A 25479-nucleotide genomic window follows, 5' to 3' on the forward strand; every position below is an offset into this window, starting at 1 on the left:
AGGTAAGAAATAAAACTTTGTAAACAAACAGGGGTCCCCGTTTCGGGACACATTTTCCAAGCAATTACAGCGTTACCTAAGGAATTTTGGCGAGTGGCAGGTCGGGGAGATGTCATACTACAAGGCTCTTTAACTCAAAACCCATCTCATCTCTTTTATTTGACACAATCTTGCGTGCATTGATCGGACAGGGCTTCATCTCTTCTACTGGCAGCCAAAAAGGAGGTCACAGAGTACAAATTTGTTGTACGCACCGTGTGATTGGTTCGCAAAGACATTGCTTTGTCTCGGGATCATCCGAAGGGTCTCGGGATTATTCTGTGGCGAACAGAGTGAGATATTGCGGCGCATATGCCAAAAAAAAAAAACAGAACAAAGTGTAGGTTATGTTTCGTCTAATGTAAGCTTTAACAGGATGAATATGACATAATAAATAAATCTAATCCACATGCTCATTTTCAGGTCATCATGTCAGATGTAGTATTTGGATTTATTTCCTGCATTGCATTTGTGGTAATCGTTCTGTTTAATGTTGGAGTCCTCACACCTAACTGGGTAACAGTGCAAGAAACAGTTTCAAATTCCACCAATTCTACAAGGAGCTGCACGTATGGTTTATTCCACAGTTTAGATTGTCCAGACAACGAAACTGGTTAGAAATGGATTTTCTTGTTCGGATTTGATCGTTTGTAACCAATCTTTTCACAGGTTGTATTAAATGTACAGTGTGCCTTTTTCACTGAAACCATTGATCTTGTACTTCCTATAGAATGCAATGGGAGAAACTGATTCACAAAGCGAGCTTCGTCAATTTCTTGAATTTGCAAGAATGAGAAGAAATACTTTAGGGATGAACTTAATTTTTGGGCATATCATACAAATATAACCTGGGTCAGTTTACGTTCTATAATCCGCGAAGCAGAATTATAAAAAAGCGTAAACTGCCACAAACCAGGTTATTCTTGCATGATATATATACTCTAAAATATTAAATTCATTCCTTATAATTCAATGCAAAAACCAAAATTAATAATCTTCGTTTATCAAAATGTATATATACAAATGAATTATGTGAACTTCGTCAAGTGATTTGCGTACAAGTAGGCCTAGATTCTATATACGTCTTGCCTAATATGGTAGCTGAGGTCCCGTGTCACAGAAGGTGTGGCACGATAAAGATTCCTCCCTGCTCAAAGGTCCAAAGTGACAAGCATAGGCCCAAATTTTGCAGCCCTTCACCGGCAATGGGTACGGGGCGCCAAATAGGACTCTTGTGATTTTGTACTCAAAATCCAATTTGGTGTGGACAAAAATGACTTTTGTTCAACAAAAATGAGTTAAAGTTTAAAAAATGTGATAACAAATAAAAAAAATGAATTTCCTGACGCAAAATTATCGTCAGTGGACAAAAGTCAATTTTGTCATGACAAAATTCATTTTTGTAGACAAAATTTTATTTTGTTTCACAAGTGAATTTTGTATGTAAATTAGTTTTATTTGGATTCTGAAAACTAAGTTCGCGTACAAAACTGAGAAAGATTCTGACAAAAATCAGTTTTTTGAGACAAATTTGAGTTTTTTGTTAGACGAAATTGAATTATGTCATAACAATATCACTTTGTCTACAAAACTATGTTATTTTATAAATGATAATTTCAATTACATAATGACGAAAATTTATTTTGTTAGACAAAATCATCTTTCAGTGGACAAAATTCAATTTTTTCTCGACTAAATTTTATTTTTGTAATTTTGAAACCGAGGGTTCACTTAATAAAAGAATATCGGGGCACAGATTTCAAATTAATAATGGTGGTAACCAACTTCTTTACAAGCATTTTAATGCACCGGACCACTCCATCTTGTCCATGAGGGTTAGAATTTTAGAAAAAATTTACCATCACACAAACAATCCCACATTAAGCACCCCTTTGTAGACAACGAGAAGATCACTGGATCAGGACCCTAGGCATTGCATTTCCATATGGATGCAGTGATAATGTATATGATGTGGGAAATTTGACTAGTCCACAAGGAAATAACGTGAAACTGATGGTACTCTTTCCTATTACCCAAAGACGGTAACGCAGTCATGGACATCGTTCATATAAAAGACCAAGTATAAATGATGTCACGTTTGATTCACTTTTGCCTTACGTCAACAGACAAGTAGGTTCACATCATATTCGTACAAAACTTTACTCTATTCCATTGATAGTTTTACACACGTTATTTGAAGAAGCTATGGCTAGTCTATACTTGGATTTTCAACACCTGAATATAGACTGAACTCTATGATTATGGATGTTGCCTACCACAGGCTCTATAAACCAGCACGGACCATGGATAATATTCCTTCCAAATCATACCGCCAGTTCCTTAAGCTCAAATTTACGAAGAAAGGAATAGATACCGTCAACATAAGCAACATTTTTCGTCATAAAAGGCTTCAGTCGTGTATTCCAACTTATTTCAAGTTCAAGTCTACACCCTGTATTTCCTACATCTATACTACTATTGCATCCAAACTTTTTAATTATAAGAATACTTTGCAGTGCCTAGATATAGACCATCTTATACGTAATCCACCAACATGTTCTTCATCTTCTTTCAATTAAGTTCCAGCTAGACATGTCATTACTGGTGATGTTGATATAGTTGAAAATGAGGACCTCAAATTACTTATTCTTAAAGGTCCTCAATACAGAGAACCTCAGTCTTTTAATTGACGACAGAACTTCATCTCTATTATGAGTTCTGTCGAGGATTATGCCAGACGATGGGCTAAATGTGAAAAAAGAACTTGATACATTGTCAAAATGGGTTAAAAGCATAAGAGGGATATTAAAATCCCGCATTAGACACATGGAAACAAAAGTACGTAACATGTAAAACTTATACGGTACCAATTTTGATGCACCAGATGCGCATTTCGACAAATAATGTCTCTTCAGTGATGCTCAATCCTTCTGTGTTTTGTAAACCAGAAGTGATAAAAGAATTAGATAGGTTACATGAGGAATATGTTTTGGTTCCAGCTGACAAAGCTAGTAATAACATTGTCTTTGTTTGTAAGGCTCCTTATTACAACTGTATTTTAAACGAACTTGGCATTAATTCCACTTTTGGTAATCATACTTATACTCCAACTGCCATTTCAAAAGATGAAATTCTTCAAAACCATGCTTCAGTTTTAGACACATTTAATATCCCAGTCAATGGGTCGAATGAATATGAGTTACCGTACCTATACTGGATTCCTAAACTACATAAAAACCTATAAAAACAAAAGTACATTGCTGGATCCAGTACGTGCTCTACCAAGCCCCTATCTTTGCTCCTCACGAAAATATTAACAGCTGTGAAGTAGAAACTTCAAACTTACTCTACGACTACATATGCCAGAAGTGGTGTTAATCAAATCTGGATTCTAATAAATTCTAAAGAACTTTTAGTAAACTTTAAATCGCAGAATTTTTCCCAATCAATAACATTAAAACCTATGACTTTTCAACACTATATATGGCCATTCCTCTCGATAAATTAAAGACTAGACTTTTTGACATCATAAACAGTTGCTTCTTCAACAAAAACGGAAAACGGAAATATTCATATCCAGTGATCAGTCATTCAAAAACTTACTTTATAAACACCACTCTGATTCCACGCACAAGTACTCTGAAGTTGAAATAAAAAATATGCTAGAGTTCCTCATTGACAATATCTTCGTGGTCTTTGGTGATCAGGTCTTCCAACAGTCTGTTGGAATTTCCATGGGCACGAATTGTGCTCCTTTATTACTGACCTGTTGTTATATTCATATGAAGCAGAATTTATTCAAAAACTTCTACGCGAGAAGAAAAAATCTCTCGCTGTGACCTTCAATTCGACATTTCGATATATTGATGACGTTTTGTCTATTAACAATAATAGCATTCATTCATATGTCGATTTAATACATCCCTGTGAGCTCGAAATAAAGGACACCACAGAGTCGTCAACTTCTGCTTCATATTTGGATATTTTATTGAAAGTAGACATTAACGGCAAACTGACAACTCAACTGTATGACAAACGGGATGATTTCAGCTTCTCCATTGTCAACTTCCCATATTTATGTAGCAATATTCCATTATCACCTGCATATGGTGTTTATATATCTCAACTGATTCGATATGCAAGAGGTTGTTCTGCGTATAGTCAGTTTTTAAATCGAGGTAAACTATTGACAAACAAGTTGATGGTAACGGGATTTCAACAGTCTCGATTGAAGTCAGCATTTCGCAAATTCTATGGGCGTTATAACGATCTAGTTCGTCAGTACAACCTCGTATTGTGTCAAATGCTGTCTGATGTGTTTCATACCGATTGTTAAGCCGTTCTTGGCACACTGATTTTGACTGCGGATAACTCCGTTTACCTGATCAGGATATAGGGCTCACGGCGGGTGTAACCAGTTGACAGGGAATGCTTACTCCTCCTAGGCACCTGATCCCACCTCTGGTGTGTCCAGGGGTCCGTGTTTACCCAACTATTTATTTTGTATTGCTTATAGGAGTTATGAGATTGATCACTATTCGTTATGTTCACCTTGCATACAAGTCATTCTTGTCATGACAGAATTCATTTTTGTCACCTTTACTTGTAAGCTGTTCACCGATTGGTTGCAACGCTTTCACTTAGCTTATTATTTGGTAAAAGTTTAGTTGGACTTGGAAGGTATGCTAGTTAACAAATATTTGCTGATTATTCACGTAAACGTAACGCTTATGATAATTCATGTGCCATTGAAAGAAATTCATTGATTTTCAAATACTTCAATCGGCAAGTACATGATATCATAACCTGCCTCTCTTTTCGCCTCAAAAATGAGATTCCAGACTGGAGCATGTGCCTCTCACAGAAAGTCGATTGTTTAGTGTAAACAAAGTATTGTGCAATCTGTGTGATTGGTGTATCTTCATTGAGCAACTCTCGTAACCTTTCTATACTAATGTCTTCGTCAGGCATGTCACTTGTTGAGACCATCATAGCGTTTTGGTACCGGGTACGATCATCGCCTGCACTGCAATGATAGACCCTCTTACAAAATCGTGATGATCATTTGCATGCAAGGTGAAGATAACGAACAGTGATCAATCTCATAACTCCTATAAGCAATACAAAAATAGATAGTTGGGCAAACACGGACCCCTGGACACACCAGAGGTGGGATCAGGTGCCTAAGAGAAGTAAGCATCCCCTGTTGCATATCAATATTTGCATTCTGTAAACTATATTAGTACATATGCATACAAAATTAACTACTGTTACACAAAATTGACTTTTGTGATGCAAAATTCAATTTTGTGTTCAAATTCCACTTTGTCTAACAAAGTTGAATTTTGTCCACACAAAAAAATGGATTTTGAGTACAAAGGCTCGAAATCAAAATTTTGTGTACGAATTCAACTTTGTCTCACAAAATTGACTTTTGTTATCTAATTTGCAAATTAGATAACAAAAATCAATTTTGTTTGCAAATAAGTTTATATTTACATACCTGATTGACAAAAATCAATTTTGTCCAGTCAAAAAGAATTTTTGTCCACTGAAAGATAATTTTGTATAACGCAAGGTGAAGATAACGAACAGTCATCAATCTCATAAAATTTATTTTTGGTATTATCAAAATGAAGTTCTCACAAACCAAGTGTTAATTACATATTTTTGTAAGACAAAAATGATTTTGTTATGACAGAATTCAATTTTGTGTTGACAGAATTGATTTTGATTACAAAAACATCAAGTCCCAATTGGCGGGGCGCCAAGGGGAAATCTTTAAATTCATATTAGTGAAATATTCTCAAGAGCTACGTTAAACAATATTCAATCAATCAATATTGTACACATACCAGGCTCAAAACAGTGTTGCAATGTAAATTAAAGAGAAAAATAAGTAGTTATGGATGCTGGTTGGCGAAGGGATGTGTACCCACACCAAACCATATTATACAAAAATTACTTGCATTGCTTAATTAATTAATGAAATTGACCAATCAGAGACTACAATGTAATAAGAATTAAATCATAGTGTAATAAACTTCAAGTTGTACACAACTAGTAGTTCGCTATAACTATAAACTCGTAAGTATTATGGAACTTATAGCTATAGCATACCTAATCTTTATTTTGTTATACTTGTTAAAATTACAGATTTTACTCAAATTTCATATTACAGTTTTCGATGGCACGATCCCTGCACTGAACATAGCGACCTCTCTTTGTCTGACAGTCGTCCCGCTGCTTTGGGTTCTCTTCTCCTGTCTGCTTTGTTGCTGTAAAACAGACAAATCGGACTGTCCATGCGTAGATGGTTGCTGCAGCAGTTACTCGTTATTCTATGCTGTGGGAGGTAAGACAATTATCAGAGGAACATAATATGTTCTTGTGGATGACGGTTTGTTTTATATTTTTTACCGATGTCTATAAGTATCTTTCTGAGAGTAACCATTTGATGTAAAACTTATACGGTAACAATTTTGATGCACCAGATGCGCATTTCGACAAATAATGTCTCTTCAGTGATGCTCAACCGAAATGTTTGAAATCCAAAATAATTATGAAGTTTTGGAGCTAAATATAGCCAAAATCAGCGTGCCAAAAAAGTGGAGACAAATTCGTCCAAGGATAAGAGCTATGCATGAGGGAGATAATCCTTAATTTTGAAATGAATTTCTAAATTTTATAACAGCAATTAAATATACATCCGTATTTTCAAGCTAGTAACGAAGTACTTAGCTACTGGGCTGTAGAGACCCTCGGGGACTAACAGTCCACCATCAGAGGCCTCGACCCAGGGGTCATAATGTAAAACTTATACGGTACCAAATTTGATGTAAACTTATCCCATTTTCATGTTATGGTTCAATATCAACTAAACGTGGCATAAAGCTTTCTTGCGTTAAGGGAATTCATGTGTGGGGTTGTCCGGTTCGAGGCAAAAAGACAACAAAACGATATTTAGCGACTTTTTGTCCCGAAATAATGAAAAGGCGGCTAAATGATAGCATTAGTTACTTTTCCCCTCAAAATAATGAAAAGACGACAAATTGTCAGGGGGTTTTGTCAATAAGGAGTCATTCCCTTTATAAGATGATATGATATGGATACACTGAAAATAGTTGGGATATTTAAACCTTAACCCATAAAACACCTCAATTACAAGGAGACATCCTCAATTAATGAAAAATCAAATCTTTTCAAAAATAAAATTCATGTTTTAAATGACATTAAAATAATGTGTTAATTTAGAGATGACCGATTTGAATATACGTAGTCATACCGTTGGAAAATAATTATCTTTGCAGGTCTGCTTGGATTTGCATCCCTTTTGATGGTAGCTTCCAAATTCAATACTGAACAGCTAGGATGGTCCTTCTTCATGACAGTTGTGGCAACTTCAATCATTCTGCTGGAGGTACTTTGATTGATAATGCATTAAGTTGTATTGATGTACTGAAGTCAAATAAACATCAACCCCCATGTCCAAAATATTTACTTGGAAGTATCCTGTTTTCAGATCGTCGCTTTGGTTACTTATTGCGTTTGTTCCCGAAATACGAGTGAAAAGTGTACGCTATTCCTCGTGTACAGAAGGCGTCATCAGTGGGAGAGGTTTTAGGTATGTTTGTAGTTTCCTAAAGAGTTTACAATATTTTTATCTGATAAGATTATTATTTTCTGTCATGTTTCCAGACATTTCATATTCGTAATGCTATTCAGCATTTGCATATTATCTGTCTCAAATTTCCAAAAAATAATAATTTTTATATTCTAGTGATTTAGAGAAGAGTGAGGAGGCAGTTGCGGAAGAGATCAGTTTTGATTGTCATATGACATAATATAACTACAGCATGCAACAAATTGTAAAATGTAGAACATTTGCAGAACAAGACTAATTTTTTGTTTTATTTACTGAACTTTTACAGCAACCTACACTTCTTATCAGATATACATGTTTTATTCATGTGTTTTCTTGTTTTAAAGCACTGTATCATGCGACTTCTTATTTATTTGTATTTAGCATTATAATAGCTTTAAACATATTATAAAGCATCTAGTAAACATATCAAACATTTTCTTGTGTCTTCTGAATATACAAATTTTCCGATGGGGATCTATAATTGTTTTACAATCATAAACCTAAATGAAAGGTAATGAAGTAAGACTATGGGGATCTAAATACTGTGAAGAAAAAAAAACCTACCGATCACGTGAGCCACAGTCTACTATCGGTCCCATAACAGCGTGTCAAATTTGCTTGATCGATCGTGCAAATATTTGGGCGGAGATTCTCAGAGATTTCAATGAAATAGGTTTTGATTTTGTTCTTAGTGGTCGATTACATTGACAGAATGGCATAGCATTGTCATCCAAACTCACTTATTATTGAAAGCATACTGCCAATCAGTGACCAAAGGGCGTTATAGTAGATTTGATCATGAACCAACATAATGTCCTATCGCAATGACACTCAAAATACTATGTCTTATGTAACAGATTTTCCCTCAATCAATCTTGTCGAAAACCCCAACAGGAGTTCCAAATATCAATTGAGGGGAAATATTTTACATATTGGTACCCATGTTGGGATCTGGCTAATCTCTTGTGGGTAAGAGTGATTGTCCTTATACTTCACCCCACAGGCTCTGGCACTCCGGGAGACTCGAGATAGTTCTCTCTTTCTCTGGAGGGGAGGAATGTGGTAGTGTTAGATAAATTCATTTGTGTAATATTTTTACTTTCTTCTTTACAAAACTGGAACAGGATTGGTTACTACTGATGTCTCAAGCACAACACCAAATTCCTGGCTTAGGTTCATTTATTTATTTATTGGTGTAAGATCCTTTATATATACCCTTAAAGTATATCGATCTTCTCTATGGGACAGAGTCCAGTGCATATATTCGCGATGATATATTACATATCAATTGAGAGTTACATAAATGAATTGTCCAGTCCGTAAGGTCTGAAGTATTGTAAACATGTCTTTGTCGGCATACCTAGTCTTTGTCAACTTGCTTTCTTAAAATCTATGGTAAAACTACTTGAATACAATTCAGTAACAAGAACCAGTGAAAGTTGAATACAACCCACTTAAACTTGACCACATGACCACTAATTCTGGATAAGGTGGATCTATAAGTTCAAACGTGTACATTTACATGATAGTTTTTATAATAATGAATTAAAATAAAACACATTAGTACAACACCAATTTCTAACCATGTCTATGTAAGGTGAAGATAACGAACAGTGATCAATCTCATAACTCCTACAAGAAATACAAAATAGATAGTTGGGCAAACACGGACCCCTGGACACACCAGAGGTGGGATCAGGTGCCTAGGAGGAGTAAGCATCCCCTGTTGACCGGTCACACCCGCCGTGAGCCCCATATCCTGATCAGGTAAACGGAGTTATCCGCAGTCAAAATCAGTGTGCCAAGAACGGCTTAACAATCGGTATGAAACACGTCAGACAGCATTTGACCCAATGCGAGGTTGTATTGACGAACTAGATCGTTATAACGACCATAGAAATAAAGAGTTTAGCAAACACTGACCCCTGGACACACCAGAGGTGGGACCAGGTGACTAGGAGGAGTAAGCATGCCCTATCGACCGGTCCCACCTGCCGTGAGCCCCATAAGAAGGGGGAATATTGTAGAAATCAGTGGGAGATCCAGAGGAGGATCCGAGGTTGGTACCCCGGGCCCGTTTCGTCAGAAATTGTGCTTTAAAAACGTACAAACATCACGCATTTTGAAGGTGGAACAATCCCCTTTCCCTTTGAAAACCAAACTTATTGGTAAAACCCACTCCCCTTTCAAAACTCCCTGGATCCGCACCTAGAAATAACGTCATTACAGGTACCTGCTGTGTAGATAACTATGATATTTATGATTGAATCTTTGATGGTTTAGGAAATACTGACGTTCATTAGCACATTGATATTGTGAATTTCAGCACAAATTTCTTTTTTAAACTCAAGTAGTTATCTTATTTGGTTTTTCCTTTCCATTCGGCCAACCTTTTTCCAGATGCTATAAAACGTTTCCTTGTGTAAATTAATGATCAGGATAAGGGTTACTAATCTGAACACTATATTATGACACTATGGATAAAAGATACAGTGAACGCCAAAGCGATGCTTTAGATCAGGATATAGGGCTCACGGCGGGTGTGATCGGTCAACAGGGGAAGCTTACTCCTCCTAGATACCACCTCTGGTGTGTCCAGGGATCCGTGTTTGCCCAACTATATATTGTGTATTGCTTATAGGAGTTATGAGATTGGTCACTGTTCGTTATCTTCACCTTTGATTTGGTTGACAAAGTTCCCTTCCGTGTTACATTTCACATTGATTAAATACAAAGATCATTTATAAAACTTCTCAGTTTTTAACAAAATAATATCATCAAAAGCACGATCAAGAGAATGATTTGATGGACAAAGGGGAACGATTTCATTCCTAAAAGTTTTGTAGTACGATTCAAAGAAATTAAGGTTGATCGATCCTGATGTGATGTCATAGGTTTTTGCAAATTTCTTTATTAAATTAGACTTTGAGAATGATAGAAATATTTCTTTCAGAGGAATCTCATTTAGTGCATAAAATAAAAAATTTGATAAACTATTGATACTAAATGAAAAAATATCTCATAATCAATTATTTATTCAAAAAAGATGTCAAGGGCAATAACTCCTATTCTGTTAATTATTCTACTGTATGTCTATATCATACAATGATTTCCCTAATATCCAGAGTAAATTTATACATATTTTTGAATTAGCAGTTTTTCTAAACTGTTGACTTAAAATTTGTCATTTCAACAAATTTGTTATTTTCTGATGTTGTATCTGTGACATCTTCAAAACGGTGGCAACACGTTTTCCTTGGTTATTAATTATTGAATGGAAATAAATACAGTGTTCCACTTTAAACCCTTAATATTGAAAAGTCACATGAGGGTCGAGGCCTCTGCTGGTGGACTGCTAGTCCCCGAGGGTCTCTATAGCCCACTAGCTAAGTACTTCGTTACTAGCTTGAAAATACGGATGTATATTTAATTGCTGTTATAAAATTTAGAAATTCATTTCAAAATTAAGGATTATCTCCCTCATGCATAGCTCTTATCCTTAGACGAATTTGTCTCCACTTTTTTGGCACGCTGTTTTTGGCTATAATAGCTCTAAAACTTCATTGTTATTTTGGATTTCAAACATTTCGGTTGAGCATCACTGAAGAGACATTATTTGTCGAAATGCGCATCTGGTGCATCAACATTGGTACCGTATAAGTTTTACATGAAGATGGAGCTATCTTAAATTAAAAGCTACCGTTACAAATTAACTTCATATGTTATAGTAATCTACATGTGCAATGATTGCCCTGCTGCTTTCACACTCAAATCAATAAACCGTTTCCTTAAACCATTAAGATAAATTGTACAGTTTGCAAAAACATGTTAAAACAAAACTATTAAGCGTCATTTGACATCACTTTTTGACCTTGTTCTCTAGAGATATCATCAGAATTCTTAAGCTTATCTTTGTTTTCTTCGGGTGCCAAAGAATTGAATTCCTGTTGTGTTGGTGATTTTTTTCTCCAAACAGAAGCGAGCAATGAACACCCTGCTGCTATCAAGGTAAGCAGACCTACATATAAAAAACCAAATCTTTAATGATAATTGTAATATTTGTAAGCATGATAATCAATTAGCGACCAATTTGTTGGATTTGATATCAAAATCCATGGTGATATATTGTCGGTGCAAGGGTGGAGGGAGAAAAACAAATCTCCTGGTGTGAAACCTCTGGTCGGTAACACGGCGTTCGGATGATTTATCAAAAAAATCAAAGTTCTCATATTCGATAAATTCACTTCCCACAAAATATCTCCTGATGTGAAACCTCTGGTCGGTAACACGGCGTTCGGATGATTTATCCAAAAAAAATCAAAGTTCTCATATTCGATAAATTCACTTCCCACAAAATATCTCAGTTTGATAATTTATAAAGTTATGTATCATACACAAAAGCATGACGAAATAATCCGAAATAGGACGTCTTGATATGCTAGGACAAAATATATGGAAGACAAACATAAAATGCGAATATTTGTGATGACATATAGAAAAAAATCAAAAATCTGAAGTCGGATAATTCGGAAAATTTTAAAATAAACATGCATTTTGGTTCTCGGAAAACGTTTTGTTACATTTAGAAAAAAAAACATTTTTGTTTACAGTATATATGCAAGGTGAAGATAACGAACAGTGATCAATCTCATAACTCCTACAAGAAATACAAAATAGATAGTTGGGCAAACACGGACCCCTGGACACACCAGAGGTGGGATCAGGTGCCTAGGAGGAGTAAGCATCCCCTGTTGACCGGTCACACCCGCCGTGAGCCCCATATCCTGATCAGGTAAACGGAGTTATCTGCAGTCAAATCATTGTGCCAAGAACGGCTTAACAATCGGTATGAAACACGTCAGACAGCATTTTATATCAATTAAAAACATGTTTGAATAAAACTGAAATAGTGTTTGAAAAGACAGTGTGCTGCCCTCATTCCGGAATTTTATATTCCGTGGATGAGTCGGGAATTAGTTTCTTGTTTAGTTTTTGACTCGCTGCATGGTTGTGTAGCAGTGTGTTTTAACTTGTATATATTATATGATACCGTATTTTAATAAACATGAATAGTGCATATGAATTAAAAGCGCATTTTATGATTTAAGTCAAATTCCCAGATCCACCCCTTTATCTACTTAGTGTAATAGGTGAGTGAAAAGGTTCACAGGTCTTGCTATTTCATTGGCTATAGAACTGAGTTTTATTCAGTTAGAATCTAGAGAGTTTTTGGTCAGGTTGGTCGTGGCTTGCTTTTAAGCAGTTTGGTATCTTTTTGCTGATTTGACATTTTGGTTTTGACAAAGACATTATTAGACCTTCAAATCCAGACCTGACAGTAAGTACTAATTTTATTAACATTTATCTTCATAATATGTATATATAACTAATATCACTGTTTGAGAGAAGAGTGAAAGTTTAAATATTATGAAGAACAGTAAATATCAATTTAAAGTTATTTCCTCTCAGTATATGCTTATATTATATCTATAGTTATTATAGTGTATATAGTACTGTAATGATATATTTGTTATAAATAGATTAGAAGCATCCAGGCAGCATTTTGATGTTTGCATGCATTGGGCCTTGTCCCATAGATAGGTAATTATAAGATATTACCTTTTATTATATTTAAAACATGTAATTTCATAGTGTTACATTATTTGTAATGCAACTGTAAATATTTGAGTAAAGTATATTTTACTATATTTGAATTAAGGGAGATAACTCTTAAGGTTGAAATGTACTCTCTATTGATTGTAAATTGCTGTGATATTCATTGTTACTATTTTGTCTTTTAGGGCCATTTATTTTTGTAATCAACATTATGTAATCATCGTCATCATCCTTATTCGTTTTACCGTACAATAAATGACTGCATTGTGAACCCTAAGCCAGGAGTTGGTTATTTCTACATTATAAACCACCACCCCTGCAACAGTTGCACGAGTCATCATAATCTTATCGCATTCCAAGCGTAATTCTGGCCTCCTTAAAGAGTAAGTTTACTTTCTATGTCTTTAATAAGTGTTTGTTTACATGTTTATATATTGCACACACCGTTGTTTTGCATAAATGGTGCATATTCTCCAAGTGTACTAAGTGACCCGATTTGTGTATTGCTATATTTAACATGGCGGCGGGTCAGTTCAAAATGTTGTTTACTATATTCTCATGTCAGTTTTTTCCTTGATACATTTCATGTAAGATTATTATTATCAGCTTTAGGACTACATTTATACTCGTAACATTATTCAGTTCATAGGTGCTTACTTTGTGGATAATTTGTAGAGTTACCCTTTATGCATTACATACATGTATCTAGTGCAAGTGCACTCCAGTATTGAAATCCTGTTTGTTAAATCAGTAAAATGTATTACACACTTACAACCTGTAAAGTACAGAAAATTTCTCACGTTATTAATGTACAGATAGTCTTGTTTGCTTATCTTGTAATTCCATATTAAGTTACTTATATGTTAGACACATGTACTATGTTTATGCATTGTTGTATTACATTGTGCATTGGAACTATTGTAGTTTTCACCCTCTACGGAGGTTTGGATGGAATAAAGACATCACAGACAGCAATATATCGTATATATGTCAAAAGACGGCGTCCACGATTACATTGTTTACCTCCATGACCTTTGATGATTATTTTATATTGTCTAACGTTACTCATATGGAAACGTCAGCAATGCCGGTGAAGGGCTGCAAAACTTAGGCCTATGCTCTGCGCTTACTGCATTTAAGCGGAGAGGGATCTTTATCGTGCCACATCTGCTGTGACACGACATCTCGAATTTTGTAGTACCGAAGGACCGCCCCATTTAGTTGCCTATTTCAACAAGCAAGGGGTGCTTAGGACCTAATCTAACCCGGATCCTCACGGGAATTCAAACGCATATATAATTACATGAAAGTTAATGCAATATGGCGATGTTGTGTGGACAAAAAAATATATCATACTACAGACGCTCAATGTTTACTTTACCTGCCAAGATAAACGAGAATCCATAAGACCCAGTCATGTCAAAAACAAGACCTAAAATTAAAATCATGTTTAAAAATAACGTAGATACATCAATTTGGGTTTTACTTCTTCTATGTTTGCTAGGTTTAAAAATAGTGTATTCAAATATACATCGTATATAATTTGAAGTTTTACCTTCTAGAGGTGGACCAGTGAAAGACCCCAGTCCTTGAAAAAAGTACCATAAGCCAATTGCAGACGTCAGCTTATCCATTCCCGCCATTTCTAAACAGAGAGGGACGGTGAATACAAGCAATCCTCCAATGTAAACTCCGTACAGTGAAGCGAAAATTATTGGACCTGTTGAATACGTGATAAAAAGAGGAAAGATTGCAATCAAACCTCCTGCTAAAGCTGTCAGTCCGAAATTGAGTAATAATGGATCCAGACCGTCGGGTCCGATGGCCAGTCCAATCGTTAGTCTGGGCAGTATCGTGCCGATACCGATCGCTGTAAACATGAATGATGCTTCGTGTTTGGAAAAACCAGCATGCACAACGTAATTTGGTAAATGAATCATGATAACCGCGAAAGAAATATTCCACAGCACTGAACCGAGAAGAACGCACATATAAGCGGGTGTTTTAAACAAGATGATGTAATCTTTTAAATATTCACATCTGTTTTCCTTTCTCTTTGTTGTAAGCCCTTTATTTGGCGGAGTTCTTAATAGCATACCACACGGTATGATATGAGACACAATGGCAGCTAAAAATAGAAATGTTCCTCGTAAGCCATACGTGTCTAGGAGGTGCTTGGTAATTGGCCCACTAGTCAACATCCCCAGTCAAACACCGGAAGTAGTAATGCCCATAGCAAATCCACTATGTTTTGGAAACGCATATCTAATGGCGACTGGACAGGAAAGTATCGCTAATCCAATGCCTATGCCTAAGTGAAATATTTCAAAATAAAGAAAATCAAATGAAATTTTCATTAGAAATTAATGACAGTATTTTTTAATGTTTTCGATAGAATGAATAGTTTCTTGATTGCAAAGGACATTTACTTCTTGTGTTACAAACGGTATAATGACGAAAGAACACCATAACAGACATCACCAATTATGCTAAATTCGCAGCAACTATACAGTTAATTGTTTCATTGTTTAGTTGTATTTTGCTTAACGTCCCGCAAGAGAATTTTTCATTCGTATGGAGACATCACCATTGCCCATACTCGGCGCTTAGGTGCCACACCTCTATACTTGGCGCTTAGGTGCCACACCTGCTGTGACACGGGACCTCGGTTTGTGACTCCTCGTCCGAGGGAACGTTCCATTCAGTCGCCTCTTACGACAAGGAAGGGGTACTAAGGACCTATTATTATTTAAAACGATTTTTACAGAGAATTAATGCATGTATTAATTCTTTAAAAGAGAGCAACAATTCAATATAAAGAGGTCATTAAATCAATTGTGAAAATTGAAAATATCGCTTATTGAATAATTACTCTCTGTAAAAAAATTATTGCAGGCATCAGTTGAATTAATGATATCATTATGCATGGGGTTTCTTTGTTCTCCTTTATGGCCATACAAATTGATAAAACTGGACAATATTAGTTTAATTCGAAGATTACAATTACATACTTTCAACAATTCAACAAAATTAAAAATACTACAAAGAATAGTTCGTTACCGATATATTTTTGCAATCTGCACGCATGCATTGTCTCTTTAATGGACTTGGTTTTACAAAAGCGATCATATGGAGTGGCCAAATAAAGGTGACATGTTTGGGGGACAAATATAATGCATATAATATTGCAATATTTTATGCAGTAACTTCAGAAAGAGTATATCACCTTACCATCAAAGTATTTTGAATCGTTTCAATATCAAGAAGGGTATGAAATCGGTATATGTGTACTAATTTTATCAGGATTCATATTTTAGCACTTTTCGTTGTGAGAAAAGGACGCTATTAATGCTTGCTCTCAAAATATTTCCTAAACATTCCAACCATCATATAACCTAATAAAGAAGAAATCATACGCCATGATTGGCTCATTGATTTTGACTACGGATAACTCCGTTAACCCGATCAAGATATAGGGCTCACGGCGGGTATGACCGGTCGACAGTGGATGCTTACTCCTCCTAGGCACCTGATCCCACCTCTGGTGTTTTCAGTGGTCCATGCTTGCCCAACTCTCTATTTTGTATTGCTCGTGGGATTCATGAGATTGATCACTGTTCGTTATCTTCGCCTTTCATACTACAGACATACTAAAATTACACATGAAGTAACCTGAAATTATTCCATTGGTCACCAGCACTACCCAAAACGATTTGTAAAGAACGAAGCAATTAACCCAATCACCACTATTATCCCTCCTGAGACGGAAGTGACTCTGCAGCTCCATCTTTTGATACAATAACTCGTCAGAGGACCTTCATTAAAAACAAACAAAAATGTATGAATATGCTTATATGCAAAGGCCGGTGTAACATTAACTAATGACCCCGTTGAAAAAAGACCCCAGGGGTCATATCTTAATATTAAAAGTTGACCCCAATAAAAATTTTACGTTTTTTGTTGTTGTTTTTTGGTTTGTTTTTTTATAATAAACGGTCATTGAAAAGTGATCAACATTAAATTTAACGTTAAATTTTGATCATCAATTGGGTCGTTTTAACGGTTACTTTAATGTGTTATATATAACGTATATGCTTAAAATCGATTGTCTCAGAAACACACACAGAGAGAGAGAGAGGGGGGGGAGGGAATCATTGTTCTCCAGGCATTTCCTTAACAGGAATTTTCTATCTTTTCCTCCGTCTCTCTTGAGACGTTGAATCTTTGCAGAGCTATAATTTTATGGAGAAACGAATAAGGGTTTTATTAATTGTTTTAGATCCCGTCGTGAATTTTTCACTAGTCATTGCATTGTCCAAGTAAAGAAGTTTTCAACTCAATATTTAAATTCATATGTACATGTATAAAGTGGTGAGAATCCTTTGCTCGAATGAGAAACAGCAATATGCAAAAATAGATGGAGATGTTACGATTTAGCCAAATAAAATCGTTCCGAACGTGGTAGAAATCGAAATCAACTCTGAAAAACGTTATTCAAACGAGCAATAGAGAGTATACTATTGCAATTAATATGCATCTCGTAAATCACTTCATCAATGCATTATGTGCAAATAGAATGATGAAATAAAGGAAATCATGATTTTTTTTCATGAATTTTAGTATATCTGTTTATTTCTGATTTCCGTCTACCTGACTGAGATATGGATTGCACAAAAACATTTTTATATCTGAACTTTCTAAAGAAATTGTTGTGACCTTGGTTTTTCCGTCTGCCCCACTTATTTCTTTGAATTTAAACATTAATTTAATGACCTTTTAGAATATGATAGGTGGTGTCCTGTAGATGTGCAAAAAGGTTTTGGAACTTTCAATTTTACCCTGTGGGCCAAATGGGGGTTAAAACGATGTTTTTTCTACAAAAGCCTGGTTCCCCGAACTCCTCTTATATTTGGCGCAGTAGCCAAATTATGTTTTGAAAGATGACTGTTGACTGTTGATGTCCTGTAGACATTCATTAAGTTTTTGGTTTCATATTCATGCTGATGGCCAATCTGGTGGAAAAACGACGAACAAAAACCTGGTGCTTAAATGCTTTTTGTCATGTGCAATAAGAATATATATGCGTTAAAGGTTGAAATAATTTTTATAGATATTTGAACAATAAAAAATGATGGGTGTTGGGATGACCCTTGTTTACTTCCCCATCATAATTCTCAATACATCTTGATATATGCAGCAAATATATATATGGTTCAAGGGTCATCAACTCAATAGTTTGAATTTCAACAATTATGAAATAGGGTTTGAGATTGCCTCAGGGCACTTGTCCTACAGAATACTCAATGCATCTTGACATATGCAACACGAATATACATGTATATGTTATAGAGTATATTCAAAGGAAAACACTTATGTCCAAGTTTCACTGTCTTATGGCAGCATCTAGTATACATGCATATTTGGGTTATTTTTCAATGTTGAAAGATGACCTCTACTACCTGACTGAGATATGGATTGCAAAGAAACTTTCTGTATATTTGGGGTTCTTTTTCAATATTCAAATATGATCCCATCACTTGTCCGAGATGTGGACTGTACAGAAAACAATTTGTACATTTAGAGTCATTTTTCAATGTGGAAATTTGACCTCACCAGAAATAATTTCTAAGGGTCATTTTAACAAGGGTCAAAATTTTACGCTTTGGAGGGTAGTTAATTAATGGTCTGGGACAATTTTAAACGTTCATTATTAATCAAATGTCCGTTGAAAAATAATCCCTGGGTTACTTTTACAACGGGGTCACTATTTCATGTTACAGCGTCACTATTTCATGTTACAGCGTCACTATTTCATGTTACAGCCTGAAGCGTACTCTCCGGTATTTTTAGCATGGTATTTTTTATCTCTACATTCAACTTTCATTGATGTCGAAATCGCAGTCGTTAACATAGATGAACTATACTTATTAACATTAACGGCACACTGACAACTCAACTGTATGACAAACGGGATGATTTCAGCTTCTCCATCGTCAACTTCCCATATTTATGTAGCAATATTCCATTATCACCTGCATATGGTGTTTATATATCTCAACTGATTCGATATGCAAGAGCTTGTTCTGCGTATAGTCAGTTTTTAAATCGAGGTAAGCTACTGACAAAACAAGTTGATGGTACAGGGGTTTCAACAGTCTCGATTGAAGTCAGCATTTCGCAAATTCTATGGTCGTTATAACGATCTAGTTCGTCAATACAACCTCGCATTGGGTCAAATGCTGTCTGACGTGTTTCATACCGATTGTTAAGCCGTTCTTGGCACACTGATTTTGACTGCGGATAACTCCGTTTACCTGATCAGGATATAGGGCTCACGGTGGGTGTGACCGGTCGACAGAGGATGCTTACTCCTCCTAGGCACCTGATCCCACCTCTGGTGTGTCCAGGGTTCCGTGTTTGCCCAACTATCTATTTTGTATTGCTTATAGGAGTTATGAGATTTATCACTGTTCGTCATCTTCACCTTGCATGCATACGCGCATTGATCACAGCATGAGTAAATGGCTACCAAGACAATTTGCATATATATCAAATATACATGTACCTGAGATACTCATGAGATTGATCAGTAGAGATCCAACAATGGATGTGGTGGCGTCATCTTTCTGGAAGACGTCCAGAAGCGATAAGTGTATGATAACAGCTCCATACATAAGGATAGATGCCAAAAATTGGATACCGAAGGCAGCGACCAGGACAACAATCGCCCATCCAGTGTCAGCTGACTCCATTCTGTTGTGTTTCTGTTACAGAAAAAATATTCAACGTAAAAAAAATGAAGTGGTCAGCATTATTTGATTGCATTTAGTTATTGCAGGTTTGGGCAAACGTGAGATCGGTGATCTACGTGTATACATTATGTAAGACAGAGTGTCATAAATTGGGGAAATTAATATGCATTCAAAAACCTCGGCAAAGTATTGATAAGAGTATTGTTCCTAAGTACTGAAGTATAATAGAGCGCTATTTCCTATCAAATGGCAAATACTATAGTAGTTAAAAGTGTGTTGTGAGCTTTATACCCTGCAGGCATGGGGCAGGGGATTCATCTTTCCCCCATTCTGTCTATTGTTTCTATCCTTCTCTCTCTCATCTTCTCTCCTTCCTCTATTTTCCTCCTCCCGATCTTTTGCCTTCCTCCACCCTTCCTAGACCTTTTACCGTGTCCACTATCATAGTTATATAGTCAATTGCATATAACTGCAAATATTTGTCATAATTCAATGTTGAATATATATACCTTTTCCGCTGTTTCGTCATTAATAAACTTATCCTGTCCCATTGTTTTTACTTCTTGATGAAAGCATTGACATTTGAACTTGGCCGGTTATGTATACCCTTATCATAGAACCACAGGTGTTTGACGTTTTAAATATACATGTAATAAAGAATTTTCTATCTATAAACCAACTATTTACCAGGTGTATCGAATCGTCTTTTCTTTTCTTTTTGTTACCTGTATCACTTGTAATATTCAACGAAACATTTGATTTGATACGATAATTAGACCTCTACCGTCAAGTAACAACTCTGTCAAGGTCATATTTCTCCCGTCGTCAAGGTGAACTGGAATTTGTCTTGATAATTTAGGTCAAGCTACAATAACCATCCACGGAGTTATTGATATTAAGGGCAATGAAAGCTACATAATGAAATGTTTAACAAAACTTCTTCAGATGATTCATAGGCACGGACAACTTCCGAAAGGAAATTTTCCGGACTAGACACCTATTCTAAATTCGCAGTTCAAAAAGTGACAAAAATAATCATAACATAACATTGTAGTAACATTTTTCTAAAGTTTCATGATGCAGGCTTTAACCATCTTGAGAACATTTTACAGTGGTATGTAAAAAGCGGTATAAAGGGCAGTGGTTAGCTACGTATTCACTTTTCCACAACTGTGGTTTTGATTAGTAAGTGAACTCTAATTCTATAAATATCATCTTTGTTGTGTTTTTTTTAACATTCTCTGTTGCCCAACGGTGCGTGCTGAAAACGTTCAAAATTGTTGTCTCTCTGACAATTTTTTTCTATAGGAAACAGAATTGTTGGTAATTCTGTTTTGACTACCAGACTTTTGATACTGCTGTTATGTCAAATATAATGCAAAAGAAGTGATGGCGGTTCGAGGAAGCGGTTTCTTATGTGATGTTATATTATGTGTATTTGACTAGCAGTCTTTGAAATAGCAAGTCGTAATTTCTCTGTAAAGATTTCATTTAAGGTAACATAACTTAAAAACCATGGGTATACGTACACAGTTCTATTCTAAAATGTATTGCCGGTACGTATGTTAATAATGATATATGCTTGGATTTTTTTAGTTTAAAAAAAAGCATAGATATTCACTGATTTTGACTACGGATAACTCGATAGGGGATGCTTACTCCTCCTAGGCACCTGATCCCACCTCTGGTATATCCAGGAGTCCGTGTTTGCCCTACTCTCTATTTTGTATTGCTTGTAGGAGTTATGAGATTGATCACTGTTCGTTATCTTTACCTTTTTATCCATAACAGTCGACTAGCAAATCAATTTTGCAAATATGTAAAGAAAGAAGGTGCTCCACGTCTCAAAGGTGTTGCGTGAAAACACGATAATATAAAGTTGTTCGAATATATAATAAAACGAATTGGAACTTATGTCTGGATTCACATATCTTAGAAAAAAAGATTAAAAGACGGGTATTGACAAAAATAAGTAAAAATTAATATACGGGGGTATCCCCGAATTTCAGAAGATGCCACCGTAAAACAAGATAAATTTAGCATGAACATGTTCTTCGAGTTTTCCAGTAAAAAAAAAACTATCGCTTGAAGAGGGCATTTATCGGTAAATTTTAAAAAATTGAAACATTTTCTGATATTATTTTCAACTTCACCTGTCTCTTCATTTTCCATACGAAAGTATGATCTACTGCGTGCTTCAGTGGTCATGTCATCGACTAGAAAGGGAAATGTATATCCTTCACGGATATACCGGTAAGATCATTTTAACCATACGTTTTCAATCTAGACTTCTTTTTTCTTAATTGAAACACACTTCTAGCCTTTACAAATGTTTCATATGAAATTTCTGTTTATGACAATGTGCCGAGTTTGAAATAAACTTCACACCTAAACATTGTTTATTTTTTCATGTTGTAAACAACTTCTTGTCCAAGATGTGAATAGGACTCACAAGCATGTCGAATACAACATGATACCTCTGTTTTACTAATCAAGGCTGCTAACGAGAACGTGTATGTTTTCTGAGTGAAATGCTTACCGTTAACACTGGGAAATCCTACAGGCATCTGAATGACAAATACGTAATAAATTTAAATCTAGATGAAGGTCAGTTCTTTAAATACCTGGCGCGGAGTCCCGATTAGAGAGACTTACCGTTTCTGTTCAACACCCTCCTTTGTGGATTACTGAATGTGGAAGAGTGTTGTAATGTTCCATTTCATTTTCCTAGATCTCAAACCTCCTGCCACGGCTACCACCAGGATTCGAATCTGTAGTCAGTCAGTAAATATTGTCAACTTTGTTCGCAAAGAGAATTCACAAGGGGAATGTCCTCTGTTGAAGGCCATTTAAAGAGTTATGTTATACTCTAACGAACGGTGTAATGTAAATGAAGTATTTGTACATTTTAGAGTGGGGACGTAAATTACGGAATGTAGATCATATGTACAGACAACAATACAATACAATAACTGAATAGACAGCTATACAAACAACAATACAATAACTGAATATACAGCTATACAAACAACAATACAATAACTGAATATACAGTTATACAAACAACAATACAATAACTGAATATACAGCTATACACACAACAATACAATAACTGAATGTACAGCTATATAAATAATACAATACAATAACTGAATATACAGCTATACAAACAACAATACAATAACTGAATATACAGTTATACAAACAACAATACAATACAACAACTGAATATACAGCTATACAAACAACAATACAATAACTGGATATACAGCTATACAAACAACAATACAATACAATAATTGAATATACAGCTATACAAACAACAATACAATAACTGAATATACAGCTATACAAACAACAATACAATAACTGAATATACAGCTATACAAACAACAATACAATACAATAACTGAATATACAGCTATACAAACAACAATACAATAACTGAATATACAGCTATACAAACAACAATACAATAACTGAATGTACAGCTATACAGACAACAATACAATACAATAACTGAATATACAGTTATACAAACAACAATACAATACAACAACTGAATATACAGCTATACACACAATACAATACAATACAATAACTGAATATACAGCTATACAAACAACAATACAATAACTGAATATACAGCTATACAAACAACAATACAATAACTGAATATACAGCTATACAAACAACAATACAATACAACAACTGAATATACAGCTATACAGACAACAATACAATACAATAACTGAATATACAGCTATATAAACAATACAATACAATACAATAACTGAATATACAGCTATACAAACAACAATACAATACAATAACTGAATATACAGTTATACAAACAACAATACAATACAACAACTGAATATACAGCTATACACACAATACAATACAATAACTGAATATACAGCTATACAAACAACAATACAATAACTGAATATACAGTTATACAAACAACAATACAATAACTGAATATACAGCTATACAAACAACAATACAATACAACAACTGAATATACAGCTATACAGACAACAATACAATACAATAACTGAATATACAGCTATATAAACAACAATACAATGCCTGAATATACAGTTATACAAACAACAATACAATAACTGAATATACAGCTATACAAACAACAATACAATAACTGAATATACAGTTATACAGACAACAATACAATAACTGAATATAAAGCTATACAAACAACAATACAATAACTGAATATACAGCTATACAAACAACAATACAATACAATAACTGAATATACAGCTATACAAACAACAATACAATAACTGAATATACAGCTATACAAACAACAATACAATAACTGTATAAACAGCTATACACACAATACAATACAATAACTGAATATACAGCTATACAAATAACAATACAATACAATAACTGAATATACAGCTATACAGACAACAATACAATACAATAACTGAATATACAGCTATACAAACAATAATACAATACAATAACTGAATATACAGCTATACAAACAACAATACAATACAATAACTGAATATACAGCTATACAAACAACAATACAATACAATAACTGAATATACAGCTATACAAATAACAATACAATACAATAACTGAATATACAGCTATACAAATAACAATACAATAACTGAATATACAGCTATACAGACAACAATACAATAACTGAATATACAGCTATACAGACAACAATACAATAACTGAATATACAGCTATACAGACAATACAATACAATAACTGAATATACAGCTATACAGACAACAATACAATAACTGGATATACAGCTATACAAACAACAATACAATAACTGAATATACAGCTATATAAACAACAATACAATAACTGAATATACAGCTATACAGACAACAATACAATAACTGAATATACAGCTATACAAACAACAATACAATACAATAACTGAATATACAGCTATACAAACAACAATACAATACAATAACTGAATATACAGCTATACAAACAACAATACAATAACTGAATATACAGCTATACAGACAACAATACAATAACTGAATATACAGCTATACAGACAACAATACAATACAATAACTGAATATACAGCTATACAGACAACAATACAATAACTGAATACACAGCTATACAAACAACAATACAATAACTGAATACACAGCTATACACACAACAATACAATAACTGAATATACAGTTATACAAACAACAATACAATACAATAACTGAATATACAGCTATACACACAATACAATACAATACAATAACTGTATATACAGCTATACAGACAACAATACAATAACTGAATATATAGCTATACAAACAATACAATAACTGAATATACAGCTATACAGACAACAATACAATACAATAACTGAATATACAGCTATATAAACAATACAATACAATAACT

At 34.7% G+C, this 25479-nt stretch overlaps 2 protein-coding genes across 6 annotated transcripts in view; one reads left to right on the top strand and one right to left on the bottom strand.

Annotated features, from left to right (window-relative positions):
* LOC125655067 (uncharacterized) overlaps positions 1 to 8119 on the top strand; it is a 28998-nt gene extending 20879 nt beyond the window's left edge. For all 3 annotated transcript variants that reach the window (XM_048885220.2, XM_056143244.1, XM_048885219.2), the window contains 5 exons: positions 463 to 652; positions 6221 to 6394; positions 7350 to 7459; positions 7562 to 7663; positions 7820 to 8119. In XM_048885220.2, the coding sequence (XP_048741177.2) occupies positions 469 to 652; positions 6221 to 6394; positions 7350 to 7459; positions 7562 to 7663 (570 nt within the window). In that variant the 5' untranslated portion in view covers positions 463 to 468 and the 3' untranslated portion in view covers positions 7820 to 8119. The remainder of the gene's footprint in view (positions 1 to 462; positions 653 to 6220; positions 6395 to 7349; positions 7460 to 7561; positions 7664 to 7819) is intronic.
* A 2235-nt stretch (positions 8120 to 10354) lies between these two features.
* Positions 10355 to 20016, bottom strand: LOC125656888 (monocarboxylate transporter 12-like). 3 transcript variants are annotated; one of them, XM_056143247.1, is made up of 5 exons: positions 19866 to 20016; positions 15063 to 17115; positions 14856 to 14945; positions 14682 to 14732; positions 10355 to 11702 (listed from the first exon to the last, which is right to left on the bottom strand). In XM_056143247.1, the coding sequence occupies exons 2-5, from the start codon at positions 15499 to 15501 to the stop codon at positions 11527 to 11529; spliced, it is 756 nt and encodes a 251-aa protein (XP_055999222.1). In that variant the 5' UTR covers positions 15502 to 17115; positions 19866 to 20016; the 3' UTR covers positions 10355 to 11526. The 3 variants fall into 3 exon arrangements, with proteins under 3 accessions (XP_055999222.1, XP_055999221.1, XP_055999220.1); XM_056143246.1 differs by having other exon boundaries at positions 11287 to 11702; positions 14682 to 14945; XM_056143245.1 differs by having other exon boundaries at positions 11287 to 11702; positions 14682 to 17115.
* Positions 20017 to 25479: the final 5463 nt, after the last annotated feature.

Source organism: Ostrea edulis, chromosome 7 (assembly GCF_947568905.1).
Source record: "Ostrea edulis chromosome 7, xbOstEdul1.1, whole genome shotgun sequence".
In the NCBI taxonomy this organism is placed as follows: domain Eukaryota; kingdom Metazoa; phylum Mollusca; class Bivalvia; order Ostreida; family Ostreidae; genus Ostrea; species Ostrea edulis.

Coding starts and splice junctions, on each gene's coding strand:
- LOC125656888 (XM_056143245.1), bottom strand. CDS start 15,501: ATGTTGACTAGTGGGCCAATTACCAAGCACCTCCTAGACACGTATGGC. Junction 11,703..14,681: donor ATTCTCGTTTATCTTGGCAG/GTAAAGTAAACA, acceptor TTTTATATGTAG/GTCTGCTTACCTTGATAGCA.